We start from the raw sequence: 15,484 nt of genomic DNA on the forward strand, positions 1-15,484 counted from the left end.
CTCAATCATCCACCAGTAGTATGGAAGTAGATGTGCACTCAAATCATGAAGAACCCATAATAGAACTTCGTGCAAATGACACTATGATACCGGACGCCCTACCTTTCTGAAAAAAAAAACTGAAAAAATGCTCCTCAAACAAAAAACAGTCAGATGAATCATCCTCAACTAAACCTAAATGAACCACAGCATCTTACAATGGAATTGCGGAGGTTTTCGTTGCAACACTGATGATATTCAATACCTAATTAACTGATATTCTCCAGTTGCCTTTTGTTTACAGGAAACTTACCTAACCTCATAAATTTCTCCTTCGATAAAGAACTATTGCCTTTTTCAAAGAGAAATACAGCTAATGTTGCCCATGGTGGTGTAGCAATCCTAGTAAAATTGAAGATCCCAACTAAACATGTCCCACTTCAAACTGAAATAGAAGCTGTTGCTGTTTGTATAACTCCTCATAGTGCAATAACACTTGTTTTTTTTTTTTTTTTTTTTTTTTTGATTTGATAGTTGTTGGCGCATCGGCTTCTGTGGCCATATTGCACCTCCCAAGGTTTTTGCAGTACTTTGATCCAAGCCCGAGGCGGGAATCGAACCCGCGACCTTTGGGTTGCCGGGCAGGTACTTTACCCACTCGGCTAGCCGGGTCGGCTGCAATAACACTTGTCTCAATCTATCTACTGCTAAACTGTACTTACTCTTTAAAAGATCTTGAAGACCTCTTTGTACAGATACCTCTCTGTATATTAGGGGACTTTAATGGCACCACCCCCTTATGGGGACTCTCCTAAGTTGGATAGATGGGGTTGACTAATTGAAAGCTTTTTAGAGGCACTAAATGTCACTATACTCAATACTGGTGCACAAAAACGTGTATAGCTCCCAACAGGACACACCTCAGGAATAGATCTCTCAATTTGTTCACCAGTACTGGTCCCATCCATTGAGTGGTATGTAATAAATTATCCCATGGGCAGTGACCACTTCCCAATAGTATGCAATAGTACTCAACCTTGCAGAAAATGCAAATTTGTCCGATCAGACTGGGCAAAATTTCAGTCATCAATCATCCTTGATGAGAAAAAAAGTCTGCCTCCAGCATATTGATAATGTGACAGATTACATCTTCTAAAAGTGGCTAAAGACACAATAACACTATCAAATCTGTTGGGCCAAAAGCATTGTAATTACTGGTGGAATGAGGATAGCACCAAAGCAAAGAAAGCCAAAACTAAAGCCTGGAATTTATTTCGCCAATTTCCAACCACACCCAATCTCATTAATTTTAAGAAATTAAAAGCAAAAGCATGTTTATGCAAAGGCAAGCTAAGAAAGAATCCTGGACCCGTTTTGCATCATGCATTAACAAAAACACTGACACCCAAATAATACGGGAAAAAATTAGACAGCTTTCGGGTAAGTTTCCTACCGTACCTTCTCCAATCCTGTCCTGTAATGGACAAGATCTGTCTAGTCCTTTAGATATTGCAAATGCTTTGGGCAACACATTTGCTGAAATCCCAGCGGCATCAGCTTATACTCCATCATTCCAAAGAATTCAAAACACTGCAGAACAGCACTCTATTAACTTCCAAACTGCCCTCCTTCTACTGTATAACAAACCTCTACAATATTCAAAACTCTTGCATGCCCTTCAAACAGCCCACAATGGTGCTGCGGGACCAGATGGAATCTATTGTCATGCTACAACATTTCGATGACAAAGCTTTGCACCTACTTCTGGTCTTTTTCAACTGTATCTTTCTATCAAATGTTTACCCAGCTTCTTGGCATCATTCTACTGTTTTGGCGTTCCTAAAGCCTGGAAAAGATCCAACCAATCCCCATAGCTATAGACCAATATCCCTCTCAAGCTGCCTCAGCAAAATCCTAGAAAAAATTGTCCACAGTAGAGTGCTACCTCCTTTAGACTAGACAAAGACAGTAGGAAATTTAAAATTGAGAAAGGAGTTTGACAAGGAGACACAATATCTCCGAAGCTGTTTACTGCTGCCCTTGAGGAAGCTTTCAGAAGATTAGACTGGTCGCAGAAAGGAGTCAATGTGAATGGAGAGTACCTAAACAATTTACAATTTGCAGATGACATTGTGCTCATAAGCCATGATCCCAAAGAATTAGAGGAAAACCTTAATCAGTTATGCACAGTTAGTAAGGATTTTGGACTAATGATGAACAAGTATGCCACAGAAAGGGAAATAATGATTGAAGGAGCAGTAATTGAAAATGTGGAGTCATATACTTATCTGGGACAAGTTATTAGCTATAATAATGATAAATGGCTGGAAGTCAAGAGAAGAATAAATTTTGGATGGACAGCATTCAGGAAATATAGTGAAGAGCAATATCCCAGTTTGTCTGAAACGTAAAATAATGAACCAATGTATACTCCCCACCATGAGTTATGGAAGTGAAACTTGGGCACTCACCAAAAGAATGGAAGAGAAGCTGAGAACTACACAGCAAAGAATGGAACGAATTATATTTGGGAATCAGACTGTTAGATAAGAAGAGAAACACATGGATTAGGCAGCAAACTCAAGTAAAGGACATTCTTATCAAAACTAAAGAACCAAAATGGTCTTGGGCAGGACACATAGCTCGAAGACATGATGACAGATGGACTAAGAAAATAACAGAATGATATCCAAGAGGAGCTAGAAGAAAACCTGGAAGACAAAGGCGGAGATGGATAGATGAAATTCATGAGTTTGTGGGTAGTAAATGGTTGGCCAATGCTCAAAACAGAAAGAACTGGAGAGGCCTTCATCCTGCCGTGGATTGAAAATGGCTGATGATGAAGACATCCAATAAGAAAAAGTTCAATTGATATCACACTTTTAGCATATGTTTCATTGGACTGACCCTAGAAAACTTTTAAGATCAATGATAGCTTCTCCTGTTTCCCCTCTCCCCTCCACCCACAGAAACCTATTTATATAAATTAAAGTATATTTTGCATATTACTCTAGAATGAAAAGTCGAATGGAGGCCAAATTTTTAACCTATGTTCTGTTGATCCTTGGGAAAATTTCAGGTCCAGTTACTATTTCACAGCCCTCATTCCACCCTGGGATGGTTCTAAATTCAATTCCGATTTCATAGCATTCCCCCTCCAGTTTCTCCTTACATAAATATTACTATAAATTTGGAATAGCTCTGATCCATTTCAAAATTTCAATGATTACTTAGAATATTTTACGAATCTTTATACCAAATTTTCACATTAATGGGTTGACTTATTTTATTATAAATCATGAATTATTACTATTTGCTAGATTGTCAGAAATGTAATGTACTGCATACATTAATTATATTGTTTCTAGTAGGTTTGCTATTCATGTCAGATGGCATGATGAATTTTTTAATTTTCAATAAGGATTAATTCTTCATCTGAAGAAGTATGTATATGTACATTCTTATCAATTCACACACACACTGGCTTCTTTTCTGGCCTTCTAGTGAAATCTACTCAACCACAAACTCATGCTGGCCAACCTGCTTTCTGTCACATAGCTTTCTGTCCATAGCTAGTAAGCAGATTAATGCATGTTGCCAACAGGGATAACAGACACTTTTTAGGCTGCATTCTACGTATCACCACCAGAACATTGGAGAAGTTGCCTGCAAAGGTAGCCAATGAGCAAGTTTTTAAAAAATTTGAGCAATTAGGTTGCACTCACACACATGACACTGAAGCAGTTCTTCAGTGCTTAAACCTCTAACCAATAAAAGATCCATCACATCTTTCATATTATTGGTTAGTTAGCTGGGAAATTAAGCACTGGAGATCTGCTTCAGCGTCTGTAGTCTTTGACAGGCACTTTTTGACTACAGGAAGAATACGAGAGGGTTTTTTTTTTTTTTTTTTTTTTTGTGGCACAATAAGTTTGCTTTCTTTTTTTTTTTTTTTTTTTATGTGAACCCCAAACACGAGAGGTATTAGAACCTATAGTACTTAGTACCGTGCTTGGGTTAAAAAAGCATGGGTTGAAGGAGAAGTATGGGTGGGCGGGATGCTGGAAACTTTGCTCTAGAGACTAAACATGGGTTTCACCACTTCAAGCCTCCAATAAGCAAAGTGGTGGTATTTCACCGGTTGATGAAAGTCATCTACCACCTAGCATCACTATACCATTTTAATACTAAATCCTCTGAACATATGAGATTTTAGGAGTATATCTCATACATTAAGCGAGCAAAGCCTATACTAATTATAAATGGGACTTAATCGTGAATGTTAAATCACCACTCCTTAAAATAAGTTCGCAATTAAAATTATATTGATCAATGTTCCTTACCTTCTTTCACTGATTTTACAGGTGATAAGCTTTCTTCTCTATTCTCAGTTCTTGGAATAGTTTCGTTGAATTTTGAAACATCTTTGCTACGCATTGTCAAGAAGGAAGAAAGTGTGTCATTAAAATTTACCTTTGCATGCATTCTGTTAGAATCTAATTTATCTTTTGCACCAGTTTCTAATGCTGCACTTGCCAGAATAAACTTTATATCTGTTGGAGTTATCTCATCAGCAATTTCTTCCATCGAAGGAACTTTTATGATTGGCATTGTCTGTTTACAGTCAAGTGACATGACTGTTAGACTAGCCTCGGTATTCAAACAACCAGCAGGTGGAGTAAGTAGAGTATCAGTTGGAGTAGTAGAAATTGTAAATGTACTGTGGGCATTAATGTCATTTGTGACAGCTTCAGTAGAAGGAAAAGAACACAAAGTATTGCAAGCTGAGAGGTCCGGAACAAGTGGAGAGGAATATGACATTATTTTCTTCGATTTAATGTGAGAACTTTTATTAGCACTGCTTACATATTCTTCACCACTAGCAGAAATTTTTGATAATTGAATATCAATAGGGGAATTAATAAAGTCTATTCCATTCATATCATAAACACCGTGAAAAGTATGTGATAGCTGCTGCGAAAATATTTGCGTATGGGTGCTGTTTACACAAAATTCTTGGGTAATGTTTTCTTCTGGATTCATTTCATGGAGATTTAAAACTGTTGCAGAATCAATCGAAGATATAGTCTCCTTTGCTCCACTGTTAGTTTGTTCCAAAGAAATGTCAAAATTAGGGATACATTTCACTTCAGAAATTCTTTTTTCCTTTGGAATCTTATAGTCACGACTACCCTTAACTACTGACGTGATGCATGTTGGTTCCACACTCGCAGCAATCTCTCTGTGGTTATAACCTTCAGCAATTGAAGTACTAGGAAGACAGGATAAAGTATTGCTAACAGCGAGGTCAGGAATAAATGAATGTGGCAATGTTTGTGTTGAAATTGTGTAGCCAGAACTTTTAGCACTTACATATTCCTCATTATTAGCAGAATTTTTTGATAACTGAATGTCAGTCAGAAAATTAGCAGTGTTTGTTTCATTCATATCATAACCATCAAGCAAGGAATGTGATAGTTCCCGCGACAATGTTCGGTTATGGATGCTGTTAGTACAAAAGTCCTGAGTAGTGTTTTCTTTGTCTGGATTTATTTCAAGGAAGTTTGAGATTGAAGTCAAAGATTTATTCTCCTTTTTTTCTCCACTGTCTGTTTGCTCAATGGGAATACCATAATTATGCATATATTCAACTTCAAAAATTCCTTTATCCTTTGAAATGTCGCAGTTATAACCATCTTTAAGTACTGACAGAATGCGCTTTCGTTCCAGGTTTGCTGTTTCATTTTCATTCTTGTTATAACATTTAGCATCTACTATATTAAATGAAGCTAATGTCTTTACATGAGCACTGTGCGCATTAATGCTCTGAAGTGGACTATGGTTAACTACGGGGATCCTGGTTTCTTTAGATTTCAGAAATTGTTCAGTTTTGTTAAATTTGGATGATGTATATTTTTTCACATTTGATTCTGTTCTGTGGCCTTCCAATTCTTTGATTTTCATTGTTTTAGTAATATCCAGTTCCTTCATTTTTTTAGTGGTAGTATTTGAATGTGACATCTTAACGAAATCAGTGGACTTAGAAAAAGATAACTCTCTCTTTTCTGTAGACTTTTTAAATTCCTTCTTTGGTGTGTGAAATGCCAGTATATTCATCTCTGGATTATTCTCCTCTGGATGAGAGTCCTCGAGCGACTTTAAAAAAAAGAAACAAAAAAAAAAAAAAATTAAATTGGTATGCACAAACAAAAAGTAACTAATGATGCAATGTTTTATTACTATTATGTTATATCCAATTTGTAATACACAAATGAAAAAAAAATATCACCACTATCAGTGTAAGAACTATCAAACCCATTCTCATTTTTTAGTTTTTTGAGTACAGTAGAGCATCAAAAATCAAAATGTCAATAATCAGAACAAGGCAGCATTTATTTATTTTTTTATGCTGATGCCATAAAATAATTCAATTAAGCAACAGTTATTGTGATCACCTTTGTGAATTGAATTTTGATTCTATTCTCAAAGGTGAATGGCAATTCTAATAAGTAAAAATTAGAGGAATATTATCCAGAGGCTATAAAAATGAAGATAAAGCACAAATTTACACTTTTATTACCTTATCAATTAAGAAAATTGGCGAAGGTAAAGAAAGCCTGCACGAGAACGACGAGAAACGTCGGATAACTTAGGCGGAAAATTAGTTTGCCGATACGGCACTCTAGCGCTGCTCACTCGGTAAACAGACGGTAGATGTTATAGGTCAGGAGCAAAGTCGAGAACAATATACTGATTGACAGGTAGGCATGACAAACAACGTGCTGATTGGTATGCTAACACAACACACGATAACATCGGTTTAGTGTCACTGTAGCAGCACTAATGGTAACTTTTCCTAATTGTACATGCCCTAACATTTACCATAACAAGAAAAGAGGTCAGATCGACTTGAATCCCATGGGAGCTTGAACCCCTCCCGAAATGGAGGGGGTAACCTAACCTTTTTTCTTTAGAATCAGTCATATTTAGAAATACATTCATAAAAAAATAAATTTTTTTATGACTGTATTTTTATTTTCTTGTTCAATATGCCCTAATGGTGAAAAAAGATCAGGTTACCTCCACTTGAATCTCATGGGAGCTTGAACCTCTCCAGAAATGGAGGGGGTAACCTAACCTTTTTTCTTTAGAATCATGAGTGGACTAGCACATAAATTGTTTATTAATAAAATATTAATTTTTTATTACTGTACTTTTATTTTTAAAGACACTCATGCGGATACACACGTATCATAACATCAATCAGCACCTTAATAGCTATTCAGTATTATATATATATATAAAGAATCTTTCTTTCTTTTTCTATTTTTTCTCAACCTAACGTTTAAGTTTAGGTAGCAAAATACAAGGAAACCTTCTCTTTTATTTCCTAACCTACCATTTAAGCTCAAGGTCATGAAATACAACAAAAAACAAAGAAACCTTTTCCTTTTTTCGTAACCAAACCAAATCAATAATACAGTAAAAGCACTCATCAACTCCAAAAATCTGCTTTTAATAATGAGAAAAAAAAAAAAAACACAAAGAAGAACATAAAAATGAATGGAACAAAAAACTTTCTCAAAAAAAAAAAAAAATTCATGAGTACAAATCATGCAGTTGGACCTGAATAGCTATTCACAATTTGAGTAACAATAGTGTGAAAAGTATCTTCATGATTTTTCCCATAAATTTGATGCAACATATTTTCTTTTATGTGAACCCCAAACACGAGAGGTATTAGAACCTATAGTACTTAGCACCGTGCTTGGGTTGGAGGTTGAGAAGACGAAAGTAGATATTTGTTGACATTGCACTTGAACTTCTGTAGATTATAATTTTTAGGAAATACGTATGAAGGAAGGTTGTTCCAGAAAACAGCAGTTGAATGAATAAATGAGGAAGATGAAAAGTTGTTTCTGTGGGTTTCAAGTTGGACAGTAAATGGATGTTGGCTGGTGGCGGCACGTGTTCGGACTGTTTTGAAAGAGAGAGTGGGAATTATAGAAGCCAATTCGGAAGAACAGTGCCCATGGAAGTATCTGTAGAAGAGGCATGCAGCAGAAACAGTATGTCTATGAGAAAGCAAGTGTAGAGACTCTGTTAGAGATGAATCATTAATTAACCTAACTCCCCTCTTCTGAATGGAATCAAGAAGCCTGAGAGAGGTTTTGGGGGCACCACCCCAGATGTGGGAACAATATTCCATGGCAGGGCAGATTTGCGATTTATACAGAGTGAGCAACTGTTTGGAAGAAAAGTAACGCCAAGAGAAAAAGAGAAAACCAAGTTTTTCAGATGTGTGCTTGTGCCAAGAGAGATTAGAAGTCAGGGTAATCCCCAAAAGAGATATATCATTTTGCCTAGAAATCGGAATGTCACTAAAGATAAGCATAGGAGCAGAAGAATCCTTTTTGCGAGATATAAGACAAGACTGAGTTTTAGAAGGGTTGAAATCAACTAAGTTGTCTTTGCCCCACTGGAGAATTACCTGAAGATCAGCATTTAAGGAATTGATAGCAGATTTTCGAGAAGTTGAAGCTGATTGAGCAGGACAAGGTTTCTCAAAATGGAATGCAATGTGCTATCATCGGCAAAACTATGGATAGGATTTCCAGTCAATGGAAGGTCATTAATATACAAGAGGAAAAGAGTGGGGGAAAGAACTGAACCTTGGGGGGGGGGGACACCGGCATTAGTAGAGAAGTTAGAAGACAGAGAGCCATCTACCATCACCCTCATTGAGCGATCAGAGAGAAAACTGGATAACCAATTACTAAAAACAGTTGGCAAACCATAAGATGGAAGCTTGTTTAGAAGACATTTATGCCAAACACGATCAAATGCCTTTGAGATGTCAAGATCAACTACTTGGGTTTCACCGAACCTTTCCATTGCATTAGTCAATTGAATTGAAGAGTTGGCAGTTAATTGATTTCTCCATTACCTTAGAAAGAGTAGAAGTAATTGCAATGGGACGATAACTGGACGGGAGGGATTTGTCACCCTTTTTAGGCACTGGCTGGATATGAGCAAATTTCCAAGCAGAAGGAAAAAAAAAAACCTCTGGAATAAGAAAGCGAAAAAAGGCGTAAAAGAATAGGAGTAAGTTCTGGAGCACAGGTTTTGAGAACAAGTGGAGAAATACCACTTGGAAGAAATACTTAGAAGGATTGTTTGTGAGAAAAAGATCAAGCGTATTGTTGGCTGTATGATTAGGATTGTCTGGTATTCTTGTAGGTAAATGAACAATCTGTGCTAGGTCATTAGTAATTGCAAAAGCCTCAGCATCTCGACCTGCTGGGTCAGTGTGACTAGAAAACGGAAGCCAGCTTGAGTTGTGAACATTAAAATCACCATGGAAAATTACCTCACTGTTAGAAAAGTTGGACTGGAGAAAGTCAAGTTGCAAAGAGAGGAAGTCAAAGAGCTCCAAGTGATCAGTGGAGTTGGGAGAATGGTAGAGACAACAGATGAATTTGACACAATGAGGTAGAGAGAGATTTTAAACAAGAGAAGATCAAAGAGAGGAGATTCCAAATTGCCAAGTCTCTGACAGGGAATATCAGAACGGACATATGCACAAGTACCACCTTTGAGGCGAAAGGAATCATAAAACAAATAATTTGGGCATCTGAGATGAGCAGTAGTTGAATCAACCGATAACTGATATTCTGTCAGAAAAAGTACATGGGGTTTGGCAGACTGCAAGTGGAAATGGCCATAGATGAGATTAGAATTGAGACCACGTATATTTGTGAAATGAATTAGGAAGTGCTTGGGAGGTTTAGATCTTTTTGCAGATAAGCTTGCTCTATTAGTTTGACAATTCATGGTGTATTCAATGGTAAGAAAAAGTGCTGTATGAAGTAATGAAATTTTTGAATATGGCGTACACGTGGTAAGAATATACCCAGATCCTTGACATAACGTGGCCTCGGCAATGCTCCCCGCATCCACACTACTCGGACTCCCTCCAGTCACTATCTGGCAGAGTAGAGGTAGCAAGATTATACACTAGCTGATCCAGAAGCCTCCTAGAGAGTTACCAATAGGTTCATTAATGTGACCCATCAACATATGTTTACAGCTGCCATTTATTCCTTTTGTTACACTTTTTAGTTTCTTCCACTGGGCTTCAATATTATTCGTATGTGCTCCTGTAGGTGGATTTACAAAACGTTCCTTGTGTTTCACCATTAAATATTCGTACTTCTTTTTTTTCTAAGGCCGTAATACAACTGTATGCACGCCATTCATCTGTTATGATGGTAGTATTTTTCTTCACTACTTTTCTAATAATGCGCAAAAGAGTTTTTGCTTTCCGATTTTTTATCAATTTCATGAAGATGAATTTAGATTATCTTTCGAACACACCAAACACCCATTTCTTCTTAGTAGTTAAATTTCGTCCTCTGTGATGTTTTGGTTTTACCAATACAGTTTCGTCTGCTTCTACAATTGTCCCTGATCCACCCAACTTAATGGGTTTTTTATTAACTGCAACCACAAATATCTCTTAGTTTCTGATAAAACTTAATTGCTGTCACTTTTGAAATTTCCAGATGTAATGCTGTCTTAGTTACTGGCATGCACGTTGACCAAAAGTATATAATGTACATTATGTTTTTCAATGAAACTTTTGTATTTTCCATAAAACTATGTTTCAATAAAGAAACTCGTGAAGAACATTTTTTGCAAAATCACAACTTTCCACATGACTCTTCGCGATTCAATTAGTTGAAAATAATCATTGCACTTAAAACAGTACAATTTCGGTCTTATCAATTTAGTTTTCATCAAAAAATCAAGCAACGTTTCATTTTCCTTACAAATTTCTTCCATCTTTAAAAGATTCATCGCTACTATTACCTGTTCACCGTTCATTACGAAACTATTATGCACCATTCTTTACTGGTAAATACACATCATAATGCCAACCAATGACTACACAGTAGCTTGTCGTCTGTCGTGCCCACCACCAATCATTTCATCGTTTCCCACGCCTACCTGTCAACCAGTATATCGTTCTTGACTTTGCTCTAGACCAATAACACCTACTGTCTGTTTACTGAGTGAGCAGCGCTAGAGTGCCGTATCGGCAAACTAATTTCCCGCGTAAGTTATCAGACGTTTGTCGCCGTTCTCGTGTAGGGTTTCTATACCCAAGCCAGAAAATTAAATGATACGTGAAAATCAGCAAACACATTGAATGTCGAATTGACAAACAATCAACAAACTGAAAGTTGTCCAACTCAACTACTCTGGCTGAAAAGAAAGAGATCTGGCAGCAAAGAATTATGAAGTTCAAAAATGGTGCAGCAAAAAATAAGTAATTATTTTTGGTTAAAGGCCTATACATGTGTGTAATTGTGGCTGAAAATTCCATTTTTTTTTTTTTTTTTTTTTATCTATGAATACAAATATGCATATACTAACTTAGTGTTTTTATTTCTAAACTTACTACTTTTTTTTAGTCTCCGGAACAGTATTTTTGAAAAGTTTAAAAATCCAAACAATCAGATGTCCAAACTGCCCCCAGTCCCAATTAGTTCGAATTATCAACACTACTGTATTACATAAAAGCACAATGTTATAGCAGCAGTTCCCAAACTACTGAGATCTATGGACAATTTCAAAAATTGAAATAAAAAAAGTTTACAGACCCCTTCAGAAAACAAAAAGTTTGCGGATCCCTATATATATATATATATATATATATATATACACACACATGTTTCTCTGCGTGTGTGTTTGTGTATATATGTCTCAACACCGGGTTTTCCGAAAAGAAAATTTAAAGTTTTATGTTTAACCAACTCAACTTTTATTCTTATTTTAAATAAATATATAATAATAGCTTTATTTATCATCAATTTGCTATACATAGAATGAATAATTTGACCAGTTAAAGAGGGTCCATTTTGCAGACCCCCCTGGAATTGGTCTACAGACTCCCCAGGGGACTGCAGACCCCAGTTTGGGAAATGCTGCTTTATAGTATTCTTAAAATTCTACAGAATGGCAAATATCAGCTGTCTGCATGAGTTTGTAAAGAAATAATTCATCAATGTTTTTATGGAAAAAAGAGCTTTCCAAAAATCAAAAAAAGAAGCTAGGAAATTATAGGCAGTAAAAGAAAAATATTAAATTAAATTTAACTTTATTTAATTCTCTAAGCCAGTGGTTTGCAACCGGTGTGTGCTGCAAAACCATTCAAGGTGGGCTGCGAGATAAATTAAAAACTTAAAAAGGTCAAATTTTATAATTTGTAAGAAAAATAACAAACTTATTCCTGTGCACTATTACCTGTTTGTCAGGAGTTAGTGCCAGCCAGGTATAATAACGAAGTCATTATATGGAGACGAAATTTGTCTTCTGCACATGGACATAACATGAGTCTGGATAATTCCCACCGGAATGCCCTTTGGTGATATGGTTATGATTTGTTTATAATTTCCTTCCAGCTGCCACCTTGCTTTTCCATAATGCCTCAGCATTTCTAACCCCAAGAGACCACTGAAGCACTGGAAGGAAATTGATTACAGTGGAATTCCGTAGAGAGAGCAGTACCCACGATGGGAACTCGTGAACTAAGTCTATACAGCCCAATGCTACCTCCATATAATTATTACAATGGACATTACACTGTAATACCTTCTCTATGGTGCTAGTTATCTGAACATAAGCGCTGTCTAGCAATTCATGCCCATTGGCCAGTTCACCTAAGAGGGAAAAAAAAAGATTCTCAAATAATTTTGCTTCGTAAGTGATATAAGCAGTATTGTGAGAACATTTGTATAATTATATAAAGTATTTTAGCAGTCTGTTTTTTTTTTATTGTTTAACTTAATTGTTACTTTTTCATGCCTAAGTAACCCTAAAATTAAAATGGAAAATTTCATCGGAAGACGTGAAAGAATGCTGCAACAAGGATTATGTTGGGAGGCCCACAAGTGATAAAAGCCAGCTTGATTTGAGGGAACTCACAACCAAAGAGGCATAAAGTTATACGAAGTATATGGACAGTTATTTAAGTTCATATTTTGTTTGTGTGAAGAGAAGGATTGTCCTCTACATCTGTGTGTTGTTTATGGCAAAAAAAACTTTCTGAGAATGCCATGGCACCTAGCAAATTGAAGAAACATTTAATCCCTAATCATGTGAATATTGTGGATTCACGTGGTTAGTGATTAAATATTTGAAATAGCTAAAATTTTTTTAGCTCTTTCAAAAAATTTCTTGAACAAAAAAAACCAAAAAAAAAACAACATGGCATTTTGAGAAAAGAATACAAAATTCTGAAAGGGCTCAGATTGTAGCAGAAATTATTGCCTTGAAAAAGAAACCACACACAATAGCAGAGTCCTTTACCTTGCCAACTTATCAATTAATTGTCAGAACACTGTTTTTGGAACACAAAGAAACTGCTAAAATACCAGTCGGATGACATTATTCAAAGAAGAATAATCTAAATGTCTTCTAACATCGAGGAACAAAATCTACAAGGCTAAAAAATCAGATTTCACATTACAATGGACAAGTCTACTGATATTAGTGACAAAGCACAATCACTAGCCTTTGTTCATTTATTCAAAGAACTGAAATTATAACTTAATTCTTATAGTACAAAGAGCTTAGAGAACACACCATAGGTAACAACATTTTTGATACTTTAACTGGCTGCTTAGAAAAATTAGAACTGTCATGGAAATCATGCATGGATGTGTGTGTGCGCTGATGGTGCTCAACAGAGGATTCATTTCATTTGTAGAGAAAGAAAACCCGAATGTGATGTTTATGCATTGCTTTCTGCACAGAGAGACCTTGTTGGAAAAACACTATGCAATGAGTTGAAATCAGTGTTAGATCAGGCCTTCTTAATAGTCAGTTACATTAAATCAAGACCAGTAAATACCTGTCTCTTTAATCAGCTTTGTAGTGCCATGGATGCTAGGCATGAATCTTTAATTTTGCACACAGAAGAAAAGAACAATTTTTACTAATACTTAAATAATGAGCTGTGGTGTGTGAGGGTAGCTTGTCTAGGGGAAATATTCATCCAGTTGAACAGCTTGAATACCAATATGCAAGGCCAAACTATAGACAAGCTACTAGCATTTAAGAAGAAAAAAAAAAAAAAAAAACATTGAGTTGGCTGAACAGAGCAAGAAGGGGAAATATTGATGTTTCCATTAATACCTGAAACCAATAAAAAGGATATTGCTCATCTCATAACCGATCACTTTGAAGTATTGGAAAACAACATTGAAAAATACTTTCCCTCGCTAAATACAGAGAGTTTTGACTGTGCACAAAATCCTTTTATGTCCATTTCATCTTGCTTAGGTTTCACAGAGATTGAAGGTTTGTTTGTTTATTTGTTATTTGGTTTTTAGGAGCATTAGTAACTAAGGCCATATTGCTCCGGGATAAGCGGTGGTCATTCCCTGACCTTTCCGCATCCTCCGTATTTGGTGGTGACGGGCTCGAATCCTGGTCTAATCAAGAAGCGTGTGCTATGCACTTCTGCTCCTTCCCATTTGGCTATGGAGACACCAGAGAGATTGAAGGAGAAAAATTAGCATCAATTTAATGTGATCAAAGTCTGAAATTAAATATAGTGAATTTCCCCTAGGATTTGGATTTCAATCAAAGATGAATATCCTAAAATTTCAAATCATGCCTTGAGAATTTCATTGCAGTTCTCTGCTACTTCTTGTGTGAGTTAGGATTATTGACATTAACATTAAATCCAATAAAAGGGAAAACTGATCATGAAGACAAAATGAGAGCAAGTTTATCTGAAATACACCCTAACATACAGGAAATTGCATAAAAGCATCAAGCTCAGATGTCTCATTAAAGTATTTCAGTGAAAACTGCCAATTCGTATATTTGGCAACTAAATAAATAAACTTCCTTACAATATGAGAGTACAGCTCTAAAACGGTGTTCGCAGGTCAGCCGCTAGTTAGTACACCGGACTGAACCTATTGACATGAATTGTCAAACTAATAGAGTAAGTTTATCTGCAAAAAGATCTAAACATCCCAAACACTTCCCAGTCCATCTCACAAATATACGTGGTCTCAGTTCTAATCTCAACGATATCCATTTCCACTTGCAGTCTGCCAAACCCCATGTACTTTTTCTGACAGAATCTCAGTTATAGGTTTATTCAACTGATAACTAAGATAACGGTTAATTCAACCGATAACTGAATCTGAAGTGCCTAAAGGACCTCTCACTTCGACCGTGTACTTAGAAGGGTTGTTTGTGAGAAAAAGATCAAGCGTGTTGGCTGTATGATTAGGATTGTCCGGTATTCTTGTAGGTAAATGAACAATCTGTGCTAGGTCATTAGTAATTGCAAAAGCCTCAGCATCTCGACCAGCTGGGTCGGTGTGACTAGAAAACGGAAGCCAGCTGGAGTTGTGAACATTAAAATCACCAATGAAAATTACCTCACTGTTAGGTAAGTTGGACTGGAGAAAGTCAAGTT

General features: G+C 36.3%; 1 protein-coding gene across 1 annotated transcript in view; it reads right to left on the bottom strand.

Moving 5' to 3' along the window:
- The window catches only part of LOC150087046 (uncharacterized), a 221,252-nt gene extending 216,230 nt beyond the window's left edge, over positions 1–5,022 (bottom strand). Inside the window, exon 1 of the mRNA XM_090372358.1 lies at positions 4,323–5,022. Coding sequence (XP_090228484.1) covers positions 4,323–5,022 — 700 coding nt within the window. The remainder of the gene's footprint in view (positions 1–4,322) is intronic.
- Positions 5,023–15,484: the final 10,462 nt, after the last annotated feature.

This window comes from Mastigoproctus giganteus, chromosome 4 (genome assembly GCF_048544385.1).
Source record: "Mastigoproctus giganteus isolate SK-2022 chromosome 4, ASM4854438v1, whole genome shotgun sequence".
Classification (NCBI taxonomy): domain Eukaryota; kingdom Metazoa; phylum Arthropoda; class Arachnida; order Uropygi; family Thelyphonidae; genus Mastigoproctus; species Mastigoproctus giganteus.